Genomic DNA, 23072 nt, shown 5'->3' on the forward strand with positions numbered 1-23072 from the left:
CAAGCGAACAAATATAGTGAATCATTTTAATGCATCTCGTTCGCACATGTTATGAGTGTTGAACTGCAGATGGCAGACAAACGTAAATGCACGGGTGTAAATGCCAAGTTTTATAGTGAGTTAACCCAAGTTAGATAACTGATGTCTGATTATCCTTGTTAATTTGAGTGCGCATGAAAAGTCAGACAAAATAATAAACGCCTTCATAAGTCGGAGCCTAACTGACGTAGCATCACACACACCCTGAAAACAAAGCAGGCATGCCGGCAGCGGTGTCAAACGCAGCAGTAAACTTGTGCAACACCACCCAAGTTCCACTAGTCTTCTCAATTATATTTGCTTGATCAGTTTTGCTTGTATAAAACAGCAGGCACGAACTGAATACAGGCTCTGAGATTTTTAATCACATGGTTACGTGGCAATATTTCAAGTTGAATGAACTGACAGTTGCACTTCTTAACAATACAGAACACCAATTTCACATTACAATGCAACATATTTACTGGTGCGTACACGGTTACACATGCAATGGAAATATAAGTCAAGCTACTAAGTCAAAACCATGCTTCGCTGTTCGGAAATCAACAGCTGTTTGCAGCGGCGCACAAATATGATCGACACACGTACGAATAGTACGGTGCAAGTGGCAACTGAGTGCAGGCGAAGATAACGAACATTGCGCGGCATAAAGCCACTCAGAACACGAAGCGCTTTTCTTGCACTTACAAATGATAACTGGCTCCGTTGCGATGTTGCCATCCCTGAGTAGGCGGGCTCCGCAGAGCAGGTGGTGCGGATACCGTTCGCCGTGCTTCCGCCTTTTGCCATACGGTGACGCTATTTCGACGGCCTATGTGCACTTCTTGCAATTTTCACGTCACGGCTTGTAGGACGCCGACGCATTGGAGCCGTGGGGATATGGGGCATGGGTGTCTGGCTCGGCTGGCTTGGACACGCCGTCCTAGCCCGATGCTCGCTTTGTCGGGGCGGTCGATCCCTGTGCATAGAGTCAGCGAAAAGGGCGAAGCAAAGAGGCTGTGACATAGAAATTCAGCTCGACAGGCAGGGCATTGCGCAGGCTGTACAGGTCATCCAGTTCGCGAAGTTCGTGATTCACGTATTTGCAGAGATATGCTGTCAGAGTCGTGCATCGTGTCTGCAGTGGCAGTATGTGGACGAAGCTTCGTTGACTTAGTTACGTGTTTTTCAGGCTGTGATTTGATATTTCATCATGTTATACTGCAAGTTCCGGAAACACAGACGTCGAGTCCTCGAATCTCGCCACTGCATTGACGCTAGGAAGCAATATGATTGACAGATCCGGTAAATAAATTGATAAATTCTGTGGGATCAATCTCAGTTATGGACTGTCGCCGTTGCTATTCGCAATTTTCGGACTCTGCTTTCGGTATCTCGCGTCAAAGGAATGTTTAAAAAAACACCCTAGCTGCGCATAAAAGGCGCAGCCGTGCTCGCAGCAGTCCAAAATGAAAGGGCCCGTGCTGCTTTCTTCTGCGCGTTTTCGCGCTGTTAATGGCATTTAGTGCACTTGGCCTTACGTGCGACACTATCATTCTGTGGTGTCATCCTCTGTTTGCGCTTGTGCACGTAATGTTTGTCTTGGTGTGTGTGGCATTGGTGTTTTGGAGCCCCTTGTTTTTAGTAGAATCCATGCAGATAAATTCGCGCGCGGGATGTTATAACGACATCATACGAAAACAACTTTCAACCTGTTTTCATCGCGAAGGACATAAAGCACTTGCATATGTAGGACTGTAAGAGTCATTACACATGAAGCAAAAAAGAGCCACATATGTTGTGTGTTCATGCCTAACAAAACTGTGATATGCATAATTTTTCTTCATTTGCAGGCTCTCTCTGCTTTTTGCTCTGTGCACTAGAATTTTACCGATACGCTTTTACAGCATGCATTCTAGTGTATGAGTCTTTGTCACGGGTGTGAAACTACTTTGGTGCAAAGTGACGAGAAATTTCAAACTGTGTTTACACAGGATAATATTATACTTGCAGGAGCAGCACTTGTTACAATGCCACTTACGCCAGGAGGATCTGGAGATGTCCACATATGTGGCAGATGCCATGCTACCTTCTCTGACATTCAGAGCTTTCTGGCTCATAAAAAACAAGAAGAGCTGTCCCAAAGTGCAGATGCCCTGCTTCCTCTGACAAGCCAGCATACGGGAACTACACCAAGCAGCTTGGATAAAACCACGAGCCAGTTCAATGCCCAACTGGTGAGAGCGTAGCCTCAAATGAAATATTGTTCCGACATCTTTGATATAGCTTTACAAAACACTTCTGTATGCACAAAATGTCGTCGGTCATACTTCTAGCCGCTGCCTGCCCATTGCCACTTGCCGCGTTTCTGTGGTCTTAAAACGGCTGCAATGCTTATAGCAAATTATTTCCAATAGCATCATCGCACTTATTCTCAACTGTATGAGCTGCTACATGTGTGCTCTTATTTTGTCCACGTGCACATGCAGGCAATGAGAACTAAAGCAGTGCCCTTACTAGTCTCTACAATGAAGAAAAAAATTTCTTATATGAAGCATCCACGGTAGTTGGAAGGAAGGAAGATGGGATTTTTGATGGAGCAAAACTAGCGGACTGAGGTTTCCCTTTGACCCTTGTTCATTTTGTTTTGTGCTATATGAAACATGAAAGCCTCTGAAGCGGCTGTCCTGTTCAGTTAAACTGCATCTCCTTAGCTGTCAGGATTGCTGTGTACGGACCAGGCAGCTAGTGCAACTGCAGTTAAAACATTTTATGTGCCATCACATCAATTCCAGGCTCACTATTTAAAATTCTAATAAGATCAGTCTGCCTGTATTTTAAAAAATTGACAAACGATTACAATAGTAAGATGAAATCTGAGTGCAGCTTTTCACGGCTGGCAGGTGGTGTGTTACACAGCTATCCACCTTCCGGCATCTTCCTATGGCAGTCACCTTCCGGTTGCCCATTCCTCCACTCTCAGCATGGCAGGTGGCGTTTCACTGTGTTAGTGCCTGCCAACACGCCACCTGTCACACACCATAACAGGCCACTTGTCAGGTGGTGTCTTGTGCTGCTGATGCCAACTACGATGCAGAACACAGGAATGGGCACCTAAGAGCTGTGCTCTAAAACCATAACTAGTGATTCTGCAGTCACCTCTCATGGTAAAAGCAGGCACTGTGTGCAGAACATTTCAAAACAAATTGCGTAGCAATTTATTTGGGACACTAGAACAACTACATTGAACTTTTCTTCTTAGTAAAAGTTGATTCTGTGGCTCTTTATGGCTACATCGATGTTTGTCTGGCAGCAAAAGATTTATTGCTAAGAAAAGTGACTTTAAAAATTTCCCCTCCGCTCATTTCAAAATCATGAAATCAAGATCACCGTTTGGAAGTGAACGGTGATGTAGCCTAGCCTCGGGGATCTGTGTGAAAAGAACACTCTTAATGCACCGCAGCTTGCGTGCAAAAATGTCTGATGATAGCGACGCCTAAATTTGTTTTGTTTTTTTTAACCTTTTCAAGCTTATAAAAGCTTCGTTTTCAGTGAAAGTAGCATCTTCGTCATTAGAACACAGTAATCTATTGATAGAGGCCAACTTTGGTTCTTATTATCTCTTTAGTAAGAAACCAGCTAAACAAGTTCTTAGACCATTGCATAGATTATGTTCACATGCATCCACCACATCACAGTGAGCTGAGATGCATGCTGTGCAGTTCTGTTCAAAAGTACTAATGCTGTGCACTGCCACATGAGGGCTATTAAAAAAAAATAGGAGGGTTCTGTGCAAATGCGGGGAGGCAGACAGAGAGCCTGCCAGTTTGTTCACACTTGCTTCAGGTACTGTGATCATGATGAAAAGATTATGGGCCGGGAGTGTGCGGAAAAAAACATTTTCCGACGCAATCATGTGAATCCAGTCTCGTGAAATATTTCAAGGTATGATGGGACGTGCATGCTTTATCTGCTGATAATGATTCACGCAACCTGGTCGTAAGGCAGAGCTACAATAAACTTCTTTCCGAGGACTTGCGTCCCATAAATTTTTGATCTCGTTAGTACATGCTCATATCATTCAAGGTGCACAGTTACATTCGGCATTGTTAACTGCAATGTATCAATCAGCTGGTTAAACATGTGCATGGTGTTGAGTGTAGAGGCTTGTGTTGTTTTGAATGTTGATTTGTTTTCGTCACCAATGTCTGTAATGGTGCACAAACAGGATTCTGCTTGGTACTCAAGTTTACCTCATTTTATGTGTGTGCATGTTTTAAAATTGAATTTAAAAATAAATTTGCTTGTAAATTTACTGAAACTACTCCAGGCTAAACTTCTCTTATTTTCAGTTTGTATTTGGCTCAAGCATGCCTCAGCATGCCAGCAGCTGCCAGTAAAATAAGGGGGGGTAGAAAGGCATGCCAGCAGAAGGCTTAACTTTAGAACTACACTGTTTTATTGCAAGTCACGCATCAAAAGCATGGTGAAAAAGCAGTGTAACTTATGAGCTGCCCTCTTGTGCTGTCATGCTTTGTATTCTGTTTGTCTCTGTAGACATCAGCAATAAGTGTCACTAGTACTTACCGGTAGTCTTTATTTTCATGGTAGGGGGGCAAGTAGAGAAAATAAAATAAAAGGACACATTGGGTGTTTCACCTGAGTTACCTAGGCTGGACCAGTTCCAGCTGTCAAAAATAAATGAAAAGCCATAACTCAATTTTTCTCTCTGGTTTGTTGTAAAGGGCCCTGTTTTCAGAGCACCTCACTCCTCTGTGGCCAGTGGTGTGTTGAGCACAGAAATGGCTACTTAGGACATTTGGATTGCACTGTTTCAGGGCATTCAGCAGAGCCTACTACATGATGGCCAGCCCCTCCACCAAGAAGGCAGTGGACCACCAGCTGAGCGGGGACATGAACTCCATGCTTCAGCAGCCCACGTGCTCACTAATATAAGGTAAAACCTGAGGGAGGTATGCACTGCTTCAACTTGGCCCAGTTCAGCACTGAAGGTTTTTCATTAACTGGTGGAATGAAACAAATGGCAAGTCAACACGATACTTGACATATACTCTATCTATTATTTTCAAAACAGAATTGCTCTGGGAACCCAGAAAAATATTCAAACAAAAATTTCATTGCAGTGTACCAAAAAATAGATGGGTGCGCTCTTATGTCAACCAAGCAAACTTTCTTAAAATCTTTATAGATGTATTTTCAAAACAGAATTGCTCTGGGAACCCAGAAAAATATTCAAACAAAAATTTCATTGCAGTGTACCAAAAAATAGATGGGTGCGCTCTTATGTCAACCAAGCAAACTTTCTTAAAATCTTTATAGATGTAAGGTAACAAGGCACTGTTAAGGCAATTTTTTGAAGTGTGTCACAGTGTGTCCTATTCAGGTGTGCACATCATTAACGGAAAAAAGAAATTATAGAACTAGGGCCCATATCCTGGAAGTGTCTACTTATTGGAAATGTTTATATGGCCGTGGCTTTAAGTGGCACATTCTCTTGCTCCCAACGTCTTGGTTGGAGGTGATTGCATAGAAATTTGTGCCGCCTTGAAATCTAACACAGCCGTCCATTTCTGTTTTTGAACACTTTAATACAAGTTGTATTTATAGCACAAATCTTGCATTATATTCTCTTTTGCACTGCAATTATTGATGCAGCAGTAAGTGCAGTTCCAGCCATGACGGCATAACAAAAAAGAAGAGTCAGTTGTTGTCATGTAGCCGTCACGTCCGCATCCGGGGCTGCAGCCAGTTAGTGTGGTCTGATGTGTACACTTTCCGAATACAGGCCCAATATTCACAATAGTTTGCGTTTTAAGGCCAAAGTTGAACAATTCACAACCTGCCGCGGTGGCTAAAGGATGTTCAGTTGCTGAGCCCGAGGATGCAGGACTAAAACCCAGCTGTCGCAGCCGCATTTTGATGGAGGTGGGATGCAAAAAATGCCGCCCATGTGCTATGTGATGTCAGTGCACATTAAAGAACTCTAGGTGGTCAAAATTAACCGGGATCCTCCACTGCAAAAGCATACTGTTTGGTACGACGATTGCCTTGTTGCTGGAATTTTTTTTTTATTTGGTTCTTGAAGACGCCAATGCGTGCTTCCCTCGCATCCATTCACGTCGTATATTTCTATTCTTCCAGCGGGCCGAAACTCTGCGCTCGTCATGTGCTGTTCGCCATTTATGTAGTGAAGCCTCCTTACATGCGGCACCACATACGAAGAAGCTCTAGCGCTACCGTTCGGATACTGAAAGTAGCCGCTGAGACCCTTAGCATTACGGAGCAGTTCTGCTTCTGCCAATACCGATAGTGTGCTTGGATTAAAAAATTTGATGGAACTGCGAGAAATCGCTGTTGTCGCGCAGTTTTCGTCTTAAAAGGAGACAACAATTGCCCAGGTTCCCATAAAATAAATATCGCTTTCACGCGAATGGTTTTTGGCAGTTTTGAGAGCCATTCGATAATTCGACATTTGGATAATTCAGACTTTTTTTTCCACTTCCTTGAAATCGAATTAATGAGGTTTTACCGTGACGAAGATGGATATTATGAATTATTGCCTGTATTGATCATTTCTGTAAATATTTTCAGCAGCACATGCAATTCTACTTACACATGCACGCACACTCACTCACCCACTCGATCACTGATTTTTTTCTTATTTTGATTTTAAGGGGCAATATTGTAATGCGAAATTGAAGGCCATCAGCATTGAAGACGAGCCCTGTATTTAAATTTGCAATATCCAACACCAAAACTGTGGATTTGAAAGCTTGTTGAGTTGGCTGTTACGCATTGCATTTTAAGGCGCAAGCCTTTAATGGCTCATACTATCGTCTATCCATTCGCAGAGGGTGTCACAACTCGGGAACTAAAGAAGATAGCAGAAAAAGAATGGTTGCTTCAGATAGAGGAGGAAAAATGAACCTAGAAGCCAAGTTTGATAACTGTAGGGTAATTAGTTAATTATAGGCAAAAATGTCTAAATAGTGCGGATGTCGATATATCCACGAGAACGGTGTGACGTCACATCCACCGCAAGTTGTCACGGCATAGTGGAAATTGTCACAGAATGGTCGGAAAAACATCGGATTTGTGTCAAATTAGATGGAAAAATGTGTAATTAAGCATAATTAATACTTAAGATCCCCGAAAGATGTATAATTTGGGTATCGATATAGCCACGGGAACGGTGTGACGTCATGTCCACCGGAAGTCGTCACGGCATAGTGAAAATTGTCACAGAATGGTCGGCTTTCGCCTCTCAACACTTCAGTTGCCAAAGTGTCTCGTAATTTTTTCTAAAATGGCATCGCTGCATGTCACATCGATGCCGAGATCAAATTAGCTCCTTCTACATCATCAATTACAAATAGCTTCTGCATTTGCTGCATAAGAAATGCGAACGCCATATTAGAATAATGCAATGCAAGAAAGCCAACTCAACGAGCTTTGAAATGCATGTTTTTGATTTTTGATATTTTGAACCACATTGCTGATTAATAAAAATAATAAACTAAGCTCACCTTCGATGTTGACAGCCTTCAATTTCGCAATAGTATAATCTTGCCTCCTGTAATCAAAAATAAGAAAGTTGATTAGTTATTTTTAACTGATTTTAGTCTAATTTTTATCCTCTAAAAACAAGCGTCATCTTTGTAAACAAAGGTGGCGCTGTGGTCGGCTGCGATGCGGGGTGTAGGCAAAACGCAGCCCACCTACACTGCGCCTAGCGACGCTGCCTTCGAAACCAACTGGTGTATGCGAATATTTCAAAGTGTGCGCATTGCTTAATTGTGGTTAGAAACATTTTTGTTAATGCTCGGAGAGTAGTTCTGCACGTTTTCAGCCTGTTCGCCAGAAGGAATTAGTAGGCGGGGCGCTGCATCGGGTGCTTCTCCACTCCTGTTACCCGGCAAGTAAAAACGCAGCGCTACGGCGGCTGAAAGCGCGAAGTATGGGGAGGAACTAATCGTCCACAGTTCTCAACTTATGGGCCGATAAGGCATATCGGATTGCTAGTGCAAGATAAGACGACGTGATGTGCGACTTGAATCAGCTTTCTCACACGACTAACCTTGTAAAGTGTTCAAAGAGAACACTAGTTTGGGCTAGTTGGTTCATGATTCACAAAGAAAGCGGCGCGAAATACGGGGACAAAAGAGAAGCAAACACGACAGGACCAGCGCCAACTTACAACTGAAGTTTATTTCGCGTGACTGTTTCTCCTTTTGATACTAAAGACATAGGCACATACATTAAGTCTGCATCCACGATCTGTTTAAAAGCACCTCTCAGTTTTATTTTACTGGAACAGTCATCTCGACACGATACAGGCACCGTCTTACCTCAACACTGTAATATTCGCCCCTGAATCTACACAAGCTTCTGCCTGGTTATCTCCGATTTGTAACCTTACCCTGGTAAGGGAGTCAGATTTACCCAATTGCTCGGGTTTAGCCGTCCTTTTCAGTTCGGGTTCTAGCTTATCAGGAACCAACATTTGAGCTCGTGCTACTAGCTTGCTTGCGTCCTTTTTAGTCTGTTGCATCCTGTTTTTGCTGTGCACTTGGGCAGTGAATAGAGATGTGCCCATATTTCTTGCAGCGAAAGCACTTCGCTTCTGCGTGTCTATTTTTGATTCCAGAGTTAGGGCTTTGGATTGGCGTCTGCTTTTTCCGTTTCTCCCCACCTTGCTGTGGTGGTTTAAGACCTTCGAACCACTCCCTCGGTTTGCCTACCTGTCAACTTTCCTCGAACATCTCCGCTAATCCGGCAATCTCTTCGGCCGTAAGCCAGTTCCGGCTCTCATTTTGCATGACATATGTCCTCACTTCGTCTGGCAGCACTTGTTTGAAACGATCTGCTATCATTAAATCTTTCAAATCCTCCAGACTTTCGACCTCTCACCTATTCACATAGTACATGAACGTTGTCTCGAGCTTGGTCGCTACCTGATGCCATGAGTCACCTTGGTCTTTACGTACCGCCATGAACAACCATTTGTACTCATTCGGAGTCATTCTAAGCTCTTTTAGAACTCTTTCCTTAAGCTCCTCGTACGGCATTACCCTTCCGTCAGACTCGCTAGCCACAAATGCCCTCATTTTCTCAGTCAGAAATGGCAGTAGGATAGCCCCGCAACTTTCTTTAGGAATCTTAGGGGTCTCTGTCATTGTGTCTATGCTTTTGAACCATGCGGGCACTAATGGGTTCTTTTCTGGCATAGGAGCCAGCACCGTTTTCAGTTATTTTGCGTAATCGCCCAACTTTGAACCTGACCATTGTCCATGCTATGCATCCGCTTGTGGTGGAAGTTGCATTTGCGTCAATTTTATTTTTTCCAGCTTAATTTGGAGCTTCAATTTTTCAGTTTCAAATATATGAGCCTTATGCTCTTTTTCTATTAGCAAATCTTGCGTCATATTTCCTAGTGCCTGCTCTGATGCCACGAGTTGCTCAACAGGCTCTAGACCAATCCTCCCTACGGCATCCATCCCTGCATCAGTCATTTTAGCGCTACCATATAGCGTACGACTACTACACAGACATGGCAATTTCGGAGAAAGCAGAAAGGTGTCCTACCTCTTCCGATGCTCCGACGACGGCAGCACTGTCAATCTCGGCATGATGACAGCGGGCTCCCGGGAAGGTAGACGCCCACGAGTTGATTCCGTCCCTCAGCAGCTTACCGCCTCAGACCTCGCTTCACTTGGTCGCCTGATTCCTTTTCTGAACCTTTTCGATGTGGACACTTAGTCCTTTTCAGCATCCTTGAAGGTATTGGTGAGCGCTACCAAAATACAGAAAGGGACGAAAGCGCTACCAAAATACGGAAAGGGACGAACACACAAGACAAGCGCTTTCTAACAACTGTTTATTATCTGAAGAAGCATGCCTATATACATATATTAACGTCAAATCATACACAGAAGAGGGAAGAACACATGACGCTGACAAGAGCGAAATGAAGGAAAAATATATAATAATAAAATATCAACACGTGCCTTTACAACAGCCGAAGATTGCTATTCCTGAGGTAGTTTAATTCGGTTCTCCCTAGCATCACCGAAGGGGAGCTGATACATTGGTTATCTGGAGCAACGTGCATAGCGAGAGCTTCGATAATTTTGCATTCCCGTCTGTTTCTGGCCCGACCTATTACCTTGGTGTTTTTTTAGCATTGGGGTGCATTTGCAGTGTGCGAATGTGGTGCCAGATTTCCTGATTTTGCTACTTGCTCGCATAATCTTTCGTGCTCTCTGAGCCTCTTGTTCAGGCATCTACCCGTTTGCCCTACGTAGGTTCGTTGACAGCTAAGTGGAATGCTGTAAATGACGTTTTCTTCACACACTCGATAGGTGATGTCGTGTTTGACGTTGCACCCAGGTTTCTTTTTGTGGTCTTCATTCTCGTTGACCTTTTTGCACATTCCAATGAGCTTATTGGGAGCTGAAAAAACCACCTCAACTCCGTACTTGTTCGCTGTCTTCCTTATTCTGTGGGAGATGTTATGAATGTATGGCATCACAACGGGGCGTCCCTCATAGCTCGCGACTGGGCAGACTGAACGACTGAGTGGCGCGGCAAAAAATTTCCTACTTGTTGGAACCCCGTTGCTCTGGCCGCTCGAAACAGGTTTTTGCATCCCCGGTGGCAGAAATCGCGAGCGTTTTCGCTTGCTTGTGAAAGAGGCTTCACCGTGGAATCGTGATTCAAATTTCGGATGTCACGGATGGTGCTTCGAAGGTGGGACGATGGGCGTGACTTGGAGTGGTTGGCAGAACATTTCGCTGCTGGCAGCCTGGTGCTGGTGCAGTGGATTTGGGCTTGTGTAGTGACAGTTTGCTGTGTTTTTTTAGTGCCATTGAGTTTTTGTGCGATGGTATGAGCTACTGGATCGAAGAAGACTAGCCGCATGCACTATTCCTTCGACTTCCTGAATGTGGAAAACCGGTGAAAAATGGGTTTTGGAGCTGTGCAAAGAGCAAAAGTGACCGACGTCGAGTGCTGTCAGGATCTGCGGCATGCACTTGGTTGTAAGCAGATGTACTCGGTTACTTGTGTCCCAGGTACTTTTGTGTAAACAAGCAACCGTTTGCTTTATTATCCTCCCGAACGATTCATACTGAAATCATGACCAATCGAGCGCTCAAAGGTCCAAATGGCATGTGACCGCCAAAAGTACTCAAAGAGCTTCTAGATAGGCATTTGTAGTTTATTCCAGTGTAGCAGATTGCGTTCAAGAAGCTATAGCTTCTGTCACGAGATAGCTTGCTGGGGTATGCCAATGCCTTGGCCACTCAAGTACAGTCATATTTCAGCCTGGAATCATAACATACCGCGCTCGATCAAGCGCTGTCATGTCCGAGTCAAAAAGCGGTTTTGCTCGCATAATTTAAGTGCGCTTTTAAATACTAGTGTGCTCTGCTTGAATATTATGCAATGTTGTACAAAACGCGCCTAATTACCCTGCTATTTTGCGTACAGCTGGTTCTAGTGATGCGCATCGCATTGGTTGTTCCGCACTGCACTTACCCTGGAAGGTATACAGCAATGATGTCATGTGTTTGTTAGTCATAACGCAATCTAAACGAGACAAACTAGAAATGGCCGTACATAAGAGAAAAATCGGCCAGCCAAGCACGGTGCTCGTGTGTCCACTGCTGTCTTCGCTCCAGAGTGCCATCGTGCACTTCGTAAACCTCTGCAGCCACCTCTGGGAAGGGCGTTTAGGATTAAGTCACTAATGCCGAAGTCTGAAATAACCTGCTCGCCATCGTGCTTTTCCATTACAAGGCCCTATAGTTTTCAAGCGACTGATAGGATTTCAGTGCCTGTGCAATGCACGGGTCGGGCTTGTTCTGACTAGTTTACACGAAAATATCTCCAAAGTCATACATGTTTGCCGAACACTTAAATTAATTTGTTCCAATTGTCAGTTGCTAATGGGTTCGGGTACTGGAGTGCCGCATACTTTGGCCTTATTTAAATATAGTTAATGCACAATTTCAGGCAGAAAATACACGTCGTCGGCCAGCTCGCGACGCTCTGCACAGCAGGCAGACCAGACAGGAAAGGCTGCTTTTGCCAACCAAGCCTGTTTTCTTTCGGTGCCCCTTTTGCCCACGTGCTCCCCTGACATCACATTGTTAGCAAACAGGGAGAGGTCTATTTATCCAGCTTCACTTGTGTGGCATATGGTCACATGACCACACTGCTCATGCATAATCGCACATTTATGCCTGCTACACGGTGTCGAAAGATGGCGAAGCACCGCGCACATGCCAGAAGCGGCATGCGGTATGTTGGCGTACACCAATCAGAGGATACCGCATTTTATGGCAGACAGACTTCGCAACGTTGCACGCTGCGCTACTTCGGGCAAAGGCACGTCATCGGCATAGGCCAGCACAAGACGTTATGAGCTGAGACGTTTTGTCCAAACAAACGAAAAGGTAGCTACATGGTTATGGTGCTCCGCTGCTGACCCGAATGACATGAGTTGCCAGAGGCCCGTTTGCTATGTGTGATGTCAGTGCACGCTAAAGAATCGCAGGTGGTCGAAATTATCTGGAGCCCTCCACTACGGCGTCTCTCATAGCCTGAGTCGCTTTGGGACGTTCAACCATATAAAACCAAAAATCAAACCAAACCGAAAAGGTAGCTACGAAGCATTTGGGAGACGTACCCCTCATCGAGGCCATGAGCATTAGAAAATGGTAGTACTCTGAGTGAAGAATGCGGTCCGTGTGAAAATGCTTCTCGGTCCTGACTTTCTCATCGCAGTACCTTAAATAATTTGTGTTTCGCCTCAAAGCCAATATGAGCCATTGAATGGTGTTAAGAATGAAGTATTTCCGGCTTCAAAGTTGGTTGCCAGCAACACCGCAGATGTGAAAGCCAACTCCGACATAGCGCTTGCCGCAGACATGTTAGTAGATCAGCATTCTTATCTTTTTCGTCACCTTCGCTTTTCCGTTTTGGGCCCTCCGAACGGCAGGCAGAGCACCATTCATGCTGTGGCGTGTTGGCATTTACCTGTCGACGATGTGCCGTTCAGCAGCAGTCCAAGGCCCAGTTTGTGGATGCGGAGGACGCAGCCACTATGCAATCGTGTGGAAGCATCAGAGCGTGCACAATAAATACGACCATCGATTGCTTCTAGCAGCTTTGGAATTTGGAGTGCAAGGGCCTTTTTTTTTTTTTGTCGGAATAATCGGTCGGTGATTTTATTTTATGGTTGATTTTTCATTGTCCTAATTAACGGCATATTTTCTTGCATTCTCGAACTTTGAAATACTTCGAAAATATTTGAGGTTTCCAAATATTACTATTCACTTAGAAGCCTGGATCTATTACCACATTATTCGCTCCAATATTCGAAACGTTCAATTATTCGCACAATCCTTTGTTTCATTATAATTCTTGGATAGACTGAACACAAAACACTGGTTTGTTACAGCCTTAATGAATAGCTGCAGCATCTTTGTAGACCATTCCAGCTCCGCGCTCCCTATGTGCAGGTCACCTGGGCAAGCCTATCCTGCACCTGTTCAGCAGGCTTCAGGGCTGCCTGCAGACGTTTCATGGCCAGCCCACCCCACAGTGAACAGTACTTCTAGCACTGGTGCTGCTGTCGTCTATGGTGTTGCTACAACTGCTTTAGACGTGCCTTCTTCAGAGCAGAATGAAGGTCAGTGGCTACTGTTCATACAGGTGTGACATTCTCATTGTAAACGAATGAATTGATCTTAGCATTTGCAAAGCTGTTTTTTATGTTCAAGTAGAAAGCTCTGGGAGTCATTTTTGTATCGTGCTAATCTAATAGGTAGGAGGGAGGCTGGGACATATTTATGAACTGACGACTGACTCTTGGAGGAGGTGGTTGGGGGGCGGGGGGCAAGGAGGGGGGGGGGGGGGGGGGGGTAGCGTGGAATCTTATTTACACAGTATTTTTCTTGTCAGAAAAATGGTTTTTTATTATTTTTTTCACAAAATATTTCTTGCTGAGCCAAATCCATTGCTGGCAGCAGGCAAATACCTGATGATCTGACCTCAACATTTTCTTCGAAAACTTGTCTGGCACATTTTCACTGACAATTCTTTTTGACAATTTAGACTCACCACAGTGGCTCTTGGCATTGGCATTCAGTTTCTGAGCCCTAGGTCTCAAAATCAAATCGTGACCTCAGCAGTTGCATTTCAATGGAGGAGAAATGCAAAACCGACCTTGTTCTGTATGATGTCAGTGCACGTCTCTCAGGTGGTCCTCAGGTGGTCAAATTAATCTGGAGCTCTTTGCTAAGATGTCGTTTTTTTCTAGCCTATTTGCAGCTGCGGAATTTAAAATCAAATCTCATATAACATACCATGAATTCTTTTATGCTTTTTTTTATTAAATTTTATTGAAAGTATTCATTCACCACCTGTTCTGTGTATTATTTTGATGTGTGCAGCTGCTTTAAGTTGGATGCGCACAGCACAATATTTATATATGGAGAGATGCCATTTAGGAGGAGAAATTAAGATCTATACACGGGCTGTAACCTGTAGAAAACAAGCTTGCTCAAATTACTTGTAGGCATGTGCGAATAGTGGTTTTTTGGTTCGAAGCGAATTCAAATGAAATAGTAACTGTCTTTGAGTAATTGTGAAGTGAATATTTTGAATACTTCTAGCACACAAAATAGGTTGAATGGCACAATAGGCATTTTACAAATCATGTTATTTTTCAAACACACAAGGCCATTACCTGAAAAAAAAATAAGAGAGAAAGCATTGAACTTTATTGCACTCATAGAAGCTGTGTCAGTGTCCTGCAAAGGGGGCCATCGGAAATTGGGGAATTGACCTACATGCGGAGCTGACCTGTTTGGGGATTGTGAGACCTGTCATGAGGCCCCCAAGTGCTGGTCTTAATTGCGATTGCATTGTTGCGCAGCTATTGCTTTTAAGCGACGACTCCATGAACACCTGCTAACATAGGCATGCTCAGGGTCCCCCCCCTCAACCTCCTCCTATCAAGGCCCCTACGGTCAAAACACAGCTCAAAGATGATGAATGGTTATGAAACATTTGTTTAAATGTGATAGTATTGCAACATGCACAAAATATTATTGTGCAGTAGTTGTTAGCAGTGTCCTCAGAAAAGCTGCATGGCCATAACCCTGCACTTTAAACAATGACTGATCAGGTCCAACAGAGTAAAGGCATGGAGGAAACTTGGCGCCCCCATTAGATGTTAAGTGGGGTCCCCCCCTGTGCGCATACCTATGCCTGCTAGGCATACACACTTAGAGTTACTGTATATATACCTAGAGTTGTGCATAGGTCTACCGAGTTGCCGCAGAAAGCATCCAAATTACGAGGGAAAGCCGCAACTCTCGCATGCACGAGGGGAACTTGGTCCAGTGGTTAGAGTGAGTTCATGCTCAATCCGCTTGTTTATGGCTGCCGAACTTGCTTCATTTTAGGCAGATTACTGTTGCATTGAATTTCATAGCTTGCTAGTAATGTGTCAGCTGCACCGAGGCCTACGGCAGTGAGTTGCAAATAAAATTCTTGCCATGTGGTTGGGTGATGCCAGCTGTTGTAAATGACACGAATCACAAGCGTTTTCTTTTTAACAATTAATGAACACTTGCTATAAAATTGCATGTTATTGATAAGAAAACATCGTTTGCAGCGAACATGCACTCTGGGACAAAAAAATGCCGCAAAGCACGAGAACAGTAGGTTTACAAATTTACTGTCGGCGACGGGCTGGTGCTAAACTCTGTAAAACCCGCTGTGGTGGCTCAGTGGTTAAGGCGCTCGTCTACTGAGCTGGAGTGCCCGGGTTCAAACCCGACCGCGGCGGCCGCGTTTCGATGGAGGCAAAGTGCAAAAAAGCCGCGTGTGCTATGGGATGGCATTGCGCATTAAAGATCCCCAGGTGGTCGAAATTATTCTCGAGGCCTCCACTGCAACACCTCTTTGTTCCTTTCTTCTGTCACTCCCTCCTTTATCCCTTCCCTTATGCTGCAGCGCGGTTGGTTCGAGTGTCCACCGAGATATGTGAGACAATTGCTGTGTCATTTCCTTTCCTCAGTCAAAACCAATTTTCATTTTTTTTCAACCTATGCAAAGGAGTTTGCTTCTCCGTAATTCATGGATGCTTTTAAACCATGTGATTGCATTTGGTCAATAGAGGCTCGAGCAGCTCAGGGAAAACGAATGCGCAACTCTAGAGCGCCCAGTGCTACCCCGCGTCAGACGTCGGAAAGGGGCGCTCGTTGTAATGTGTCTTGTGCTAGCTTCCCCTCATGCTCACACCGTTGCACTTGATTTGTGAATTTCATGCTAAGAAAAGCGTCTGTGGCACATGCAGTCTGCTCAAACTCGTTCCGTGGAAATCGAGAACCGTACATCCTCCTATTGCAGAAATTTAACATAGCGGGATCCGATTCCGCGGGGAGCCACTGCGCATGTACAGATCGCCCTGAGGATGCCAAAAAACGCGAGGCGTCGGCCAGCTGTTTGCACACCTGCCTCATTGGTACCAGTCAGCACGTATGCACTGGCGGCACGGAAGTGGATAGCGCTATGCTAAATCTCTCTAGTGGTGCATGCCACAGTACCACGGTTACGGCGCATCGCGGATAGCACGATCGCAGACACCTGGCAAGTACAGATCTGGACCCCGCACTTCTGCCTGCTTGCGTCTGTTGCCGCGAGTTTGAGCAGACCGGCTCCAGTATACACGCGGGAACACAGGCGCGCGGCGCAGAGTCGGGGCTTTGGTTGCGCGCTTGACGCATTGTGATCCCGGAACACAGGCGCACGGCGCAGAGTCAGGGCTTTGGTTGCGCGCGTGACGCATTGTGATCCCGGAGTACGAAGCAAGTGTTACAGAATCGTCATTCGCTCGGGACGAATACAAGATTTCGAATACCAAGCATTCGGTTTGCATTGAACATCGAATACTTTCCTATTCGACCGAATATTCGATATAATCGAAAATTCGCACAGGCCTACTTATTTTAAAGGACTCTCCTAGCTACAAAGACCAGTCTATACTTTTTTGCATTTCATGGTGCATGTTACTTCAACCTTCACCCTTTTCGCCATTTAACTTCTTTGTTAGGCATATTGTCTATGATCAATTTTAACTTTATGCATACTCATTTAAGTGAAGATGAACCTCATTATAACGAAGTTGAAGGGGCCCAGTGATTACTTCGTTATAGCCCCAGCTTCATTATAGCCCGTGTTGACCGAGCTTCCCGAGGGGAATCATCATTCCTTCGTTATATCCATTATTTCATATAAACGAGGGTTGACTGTACACATAAACAATCATGCCAAGGGACATGTTTTAGCTACTTATTGGGGCATAAATTTTTTATGTATTTGGAAGAAGTTATTGGTCTCAACCCTTGTTCAGAATTCAGGTCTAGCTAATCTTACTTCTTCAGATGCAACCGTAGACACATTAACTGAATGTTAACTATAAGCAGTTGAATTTATAAGGCAGTTAAAATTTTCTGCCCTTTTATTAGAGGCTGTGTTCCACTCAGAACAATACACAGCAATCTAACCATGAAAAACTCATGTTCATTAAGATTTCGTGCTGTTTAGATCTTGGTAGGCATTTTCATTTTTCAGTTGGCTTCTGTTTGAAGGTGCTTGGGAAAGTATCTTCACAATTTTATCCTTATTACAGAGTTCCAGTACATTTTAGTTTGCTGATGTATGTGAGATATTGGTAGGCTATTTTGTACTCAGCCAGTTTTTAATGTTAAGCAGTCTGTTATAGTGTTCTTTGGGCCGGGTTTAAATTAAGTCATTGCTTATGAGTGGGTTTCTGCAAGTAGTATACTTGGTTTCAGAATTGGAAAAGATAAAAAGGGGACAAGTGAGGGTCCAAACAAAATGTTGATGAGAAATGAGAAAAGATTTTGTTGCATTTGTACTTTTTTTCAAATCAGTTTGTTGTTCTCCAAACTGTACTGAATGCAAGCTAGTAGCAGTACAGATGGTGCATATTTAAATGGTTTATGCTGCACTAAAGAAGTTGGCGTGTTATTAACCTGCAGGATGGCAGAAAGCTGGGCAAGTCAGTTTGAGTTCATGGTAAAAGCAGCAATTTGCCTGTCATTTTCTTCTCTTTGTCCGGCATCCGTTCACATTGTGTTTTTGCTATTATAACTTGGCTTGGACACACACCCATGATAAGAGCCAGGACTTCGAAAGAACTAAATATCTGTGTAAATTTTCCCACTGATAGTCATGCATCTTATTGTGTTTTCAATTTGATAAGCTTTTTGGTTTAACAAAATATCTTGCAGCTCTTTTGAATTGCTATTTATTAAGGCTGAGGTGTATTTGCCCATGTGTATCCATATGTCTTCATGTGTGGGAGAGGGCAGGCTAACTGGGAGGTCAGCTTATATGCTTTTTTCTGACATGTTGTATACTATAACGCTTTTGGTGGTAAATTTTTCGTTCGGTGCTGCCTCTGATTGGTATTTCTCGTGATCATTCCTGCAGAGTCCCTGAAGAGGCATGGACAGAAGCAGTCATGTGCAGAACTCGCCTCCCTGAGATGCAGCCAGCCAGGGTGTAGCTTCACGTGCCGTTACAGAAAAGATCTGCAAAGGCATAGCCGCATCCACACTGGCGAGAAGCCTTACAAGTGTCCTGAATGCTCAAAAGAGTTCAGCCGGTCAGATAAAATGGCTGACCACCGACGGAGACATTTGGGAGAAAGGCCATTCAGCTGCGGGCAATGTAAGTGGCTTTTTTCTTTTTCATTGAACTATTTAAATGCCAGCTGAAATATGTGCAGTCTGATGCATAGAAAAAAATTTATGCCGAAGCTAAAAGAGCGAACAACATCTATATTGTCACGTGGATATGATGACAGGAATGGTCATAGATGACAGAGAGACAGAGATGAACTGACCCACAACTTATATCTTGTGCCAGGAAACAGAAAACATGAACCCCGGACCAGGACGAATTTTTCTTCAACTGCGAAGTTTCTGAGAAAGCTGTATAGCTTTCTTTTGTAACCGTATGGCTGCGCTTGGGTGGATACCAATGAGTAATTAATAATTATTCCCTTATTACAAATCTACTCCACCTTGAGGTATTCCCCTAAAACATTTGACGAGCACTATTCTTCTAGTTATTTCACTCTCATAGTCCAGATCTGCAGTCACTACCTGCCCCTTAAGTGGATGTATTTCTTTACCACATCCAGCGCGCCCTGCTACCTATCGCAAACTGCTCCCTTCCGAGACTGTTGAACATTACTTCAATTTTCTGCATATTAATTTTTAGGCCCACTGCTCTTTGTCTGTCTAGGTCATTGATCATGTTTTGTGGTTCATCCCCTGAGTTACTTAGCTAGGAAAAGTCATCGGTGAATCGCTGAGTACTAGGGTACTAAGGTAAGGCGGGTGTACATGCAGATAAGTTTTTAAAATGGCGATGGCTGGGAGTGGCAGGAAGTTCGAGCTAGCTAATAAAAAGTGCCGGATTTGCCATGTGGCATCAGGTAGCCAACCCGTGGTTGTGGCGCTTTTCTTGTAGTGACGTGCTGTCCTGGCAGCTCACTGCTCGCCAGGCGTTGCTAGGTCTGACCTGCTTCGCATCGAAGCTGCTGCAGACGCTGCTTTGGAACTAACCACTGTGTATCCTAGGATGTTCGATCCAGTTACCAGTACGCTATAAATACAATAATTGGGCGTTTAAATTGAAGGGCATTTGGTTTTCGCAACGCCTACGGCAGCAAAGGACACCACACGAGGGTCACAACTAGGCTGTAGTTAGGTTGTCTTCACGGCATGACAGCGATGTGGCGTATCAAATGAGTACGAGAGATCGAATGCCACCCTCAAGCACACCCCACATTAACCTCATCAGGCGGTTTCATAGCACAGTGGTGGCTCCAGCTGTGCCATTTGCGCCATTCTGATACATTTACATTTTACTGCGCCAGTCTGCTCCAAAAGCGGCAAATTGATCAATATTGCGCCGTAGCTGCTCCAAAAAGAAGACACGGTCACGGGAAAACTAATATTTTTGGAACCATTTCGGCTTTCAGTTGGCAACCTACTAAAACGTTTCCGCAGTTGGCAACCCAGGGCGCTGGTGGGCTGGCTCGTGGTAGAATTTAGCAACCAGTTCATTCGCGCACATGGAGGAAGGAAAGAACTCAGGAAAGGCAGCTAAGTTACATTTTTTGAAGCCAGCTCCCTACTTGGCCGCCATCTCAGCGCGCTTGTGTATGCGCAGCAGGCGTTGCAGTAGATGACGCCGCTGCTCCCAGCGTTACTATTGGCTGCGCCGTTGGCCAAAGACTCCCAGTAATCCTTGTGAAAGCGCATGACTTCCGGCACACTTTTTTACGTGCAGCTCAGATAGTGAGGGCCTCTCCTGAGTTTTCCTTCCCCCATGTTCGCACATCATGTCGGTTGCATCTAAAGGTTGCACCTTGTCGGTCAACCCTGAAGAGGGCTGAAGAAGTATCTTCTGGGTTGAAGAACAAAAGCTTGGGGCAGGTTCAGTGAGGTCAAGCTTTGTTGGAACAAGGGGATTTCGTTATTGCTGATTCACTTCGCGAGCTTGATGAATTTGTAAAAAATTCCAAGCATTGAGATAATGCCAGTGTAAAAAAAATAATTCTAGCGAAAATGTCCTTTGGACTTGGTCAAGCACGCTTGGCTGAACTTGTGTACAACACAGTGCCAACATTAATAAAATGTTTTGTCATTGTTTTTTTGTGAGCACTTTTCTTTCTTTTTCTTTTTCTTCCTGGCTGCACATGGAAGAAAAAATGATTTTTCACATTTCTATAGAACTCTGCAGGAAACTTTTCTTATACCTTGAGCTTGGGGCATGATGGCCTTAGTTGCTTATGTGCCATAAAACACAACACAACACACTAGCTACACATGGCTGAACCTGATCTCATTAGTAACACACTCTTCTTTATTACGTTTGTGCTACTCCCAGGTTGCTCTACAATTATTGTTCTGATACAAAGCTGCTCCAAAATATTTTTCTGTTCCAAAAATTGCTGCAGAACTTGAAATTGATGGACCACCACTGGTAGCACAATACTCCATTTCATACATCAGGCGCATGCAACACTGTGAAAGGTACAGAAGTAGACCGCATGAAAAAATAAAGGGAGACATGTTACTCCACGCTTTTTTCTTGTGGCCGAGTGGTCTAAGGCATGAGAAAGCCACAGTCCGTCATCGGAATAAGAGCGTATTCAATCAAGCTCACGGCAAATGTATCCTGTGATAAGCCTGCAAGCAAAGCATTTATTATGTTTTGCTCACCCCAAGGAATGCACAACTTTTTGATCGCGGATGTAGGCAGCGCAAACAACAGCGCTAGCTTTGACAGCGTTGCGCCTGATGTATGAAATGGAGCATAGCGCTGCCAGCAGGTGCCGAAGGCCGTGCAAAGAAAGCACTCAAAGAGCGCCATTAGAAGTGCTACTTTCATCTAGGGGCGTAGCGCTCAGTTTGACATGTCGAACAGCCATCAAAATTGTAGTTCTGTATACTGTGTGACTTTCCGATACTTTTACACAGGATTTTCAAGGGGAGAGAGAGAGAGAAATAACTTTAATGACCAAGGGATTTGTGACAAGTAGGTCCCTGGGTCCCCGCACGACCCCACTGCACTATTCGTTCATATGAGTTCATGATGTTCCATGACGTGGATAATCTGTGTTTTCGATACAGCCAATAATTCGAAATATCCGGGTTGGATATATTCATGCTCGACTGTATGACGAAATTGAAAATTGGTTTTTCTGTGATTTTTAGCCCCTAAAGATCCATATCCTCCTTGAAGGACTGACAACAATATTCAACATCGTAGAAACTACTCCGCATGATTATGGTTCTTCCAGAGCACTCTGGCCACGTCCCACATAGCAGACAAAGTGATAGGTGGCTGCGGTAAACAAAGAACATATGGAAGAAAAAAAAAACATTAAATTTTTGCGTCGTATGTTGCTTGTGGTCTCTATTATGATGGCCTCTGACATGTCTAAACTAAGCTCATTTTATCTGATTATTTAAAGCCAATAAGTTTTTAATTTCGTGGTGTTACTAAGTATATGTTTTGAAGCCTAGCTTTGCACAAGAGTGAAGGTTAATGAAGCACTTAAAGAATGTTTGGAATGTTTCGTACACATCTTCGTGGTTTTGGTATTATTTTCTTTCACTAGTTTCATAAATGCCTTCTTGCTGTCAAGGTTTACTGTAAAAATAAATAAAAGCTTATTTTCATTGACTCTTTTCACCAGAGGATTTTCACAGTGGTTAATTACAGTAACCTTTATATTTATTTGAACATTGCTAGAATTATTTACTGCCTTCTTTCTTTCTTAGTGGGTTGATTAAACTCAAAATTTGCATAAAAATCCTTTTTTGCGGTTAGTTTGTATGCTAATACTTTTGTCATCAGCACTTGCCTGGTTCATGCAGTAGCAAGAGAAATTTGACATTGTCTATGAGTTGAACCTTGAAAAAGTAAGTCCAACAAGCCATATAGATTGGTGTAGTCACCAGTGAGTAAGATGCGAAACAGTAGCTCAAGAGAGGAAGAGACAAGGCAGTATAATAACGCACACGCATGCTTGTACCTCTGCTGGTAGGTTAGAAGGGCTCCTCTACACAGCGCTTGCATTTAACTCTTTGCGGTCTGAAACATTTACCTGCTTCGCGACCGTACCAATCCGTAACTATTTTGCCCATTTTCCTTGCCACTGGAGAAAACGACAGCTGTGCATTTTTAAAATACTTCAGCAAATGTTTATTTTTGAGAATTTAGTGCCTGCCCATGCCTCTCAGTGGTATTTTGGCAGCGTGTGGAGCCACTCAAAGCATTCTCCTGGGTGAAGTTCGGGATTTTGACGGCACATTTGGCAGAAGAATGTTGTTTCGTCCCTACACCCTTTGGTTTTTCGGTCAGTGCAAACCACGCAATCTTTGCTGCTTCGGCCAGAGAGCTTATAA

General features: G+C 44.1%; 2 protein-coding genes across 10 annotated transcripts in view; one reads left to right on the forward strand and one right to left on the reverse strand.

The window, feature by feature from the left end:
* LOC144114046 (solute carrier family 66 member 2) overlaps positions 1-840 on the reverse strand; it is a 50107-nt gene extending 49267 nt beyond the window's left edge. For 5 of the 8 annotated variants that reach the window (XR_013310945.1, XM_077647497.1, XM_077647492.1 and 2 more), the window contains exon 1: positions 727-840. The gene's annotated coding sequence lies outside the window, so the exon portion shown is untranslated. The remainder of the gene's footprint in view (positions 1-726) is intronic. The other 3 variants (XM_077647494.1, XM_077647491.1, XM_077647493.1) reach the window with 2 other exon arrangements.
* Positions 841-858: 18 nt separating this feature from the next.
* The window catches only part of LOC144114045 (uncharacterized), a 62803-nt gene continuing 40589 nt past the window's right edge, over positions 859-23072 (forward strand). For both annotated transcript variants that reach the window (XM_077647488.1, XM_077647489.1), the window contains exons 1-5: positions 859-1323; positions 2032-2255; positions 4857-4975; positions 13566-13735; positions 18574-18813. In XM_077647488.1, the coding sequence (XP_077503614.1) occupies positions 1308-1323; positions 2032-2255; positions 4857-4975; positions 13566-13735; positions 18574-18813 (769 nt within the window). In that variant the 5' untranslated portion in view covers positions 859-1307. The remainder of the gene's footprint in view (positions 1324-2031; positions 2256-4856; positions 4976-13565; positions 13736-18573; positions 18814-23072) is intronic.

The sequence above is a fragment of the Amblyomma americanum genome, chromosome 1 (assembly GCF_052857255.1).
Source record: "Amblyomma americanum isolate KBUSLIRL-KWMA chromosome 1, ASM5285725v1, whole genome shotgun sequence".
NCBI lineage: Eukaryota > Metazoa > Arthropoda > Arachnida > Ixodida > Ixodidae > Amblyomma > Amblyomma americanum.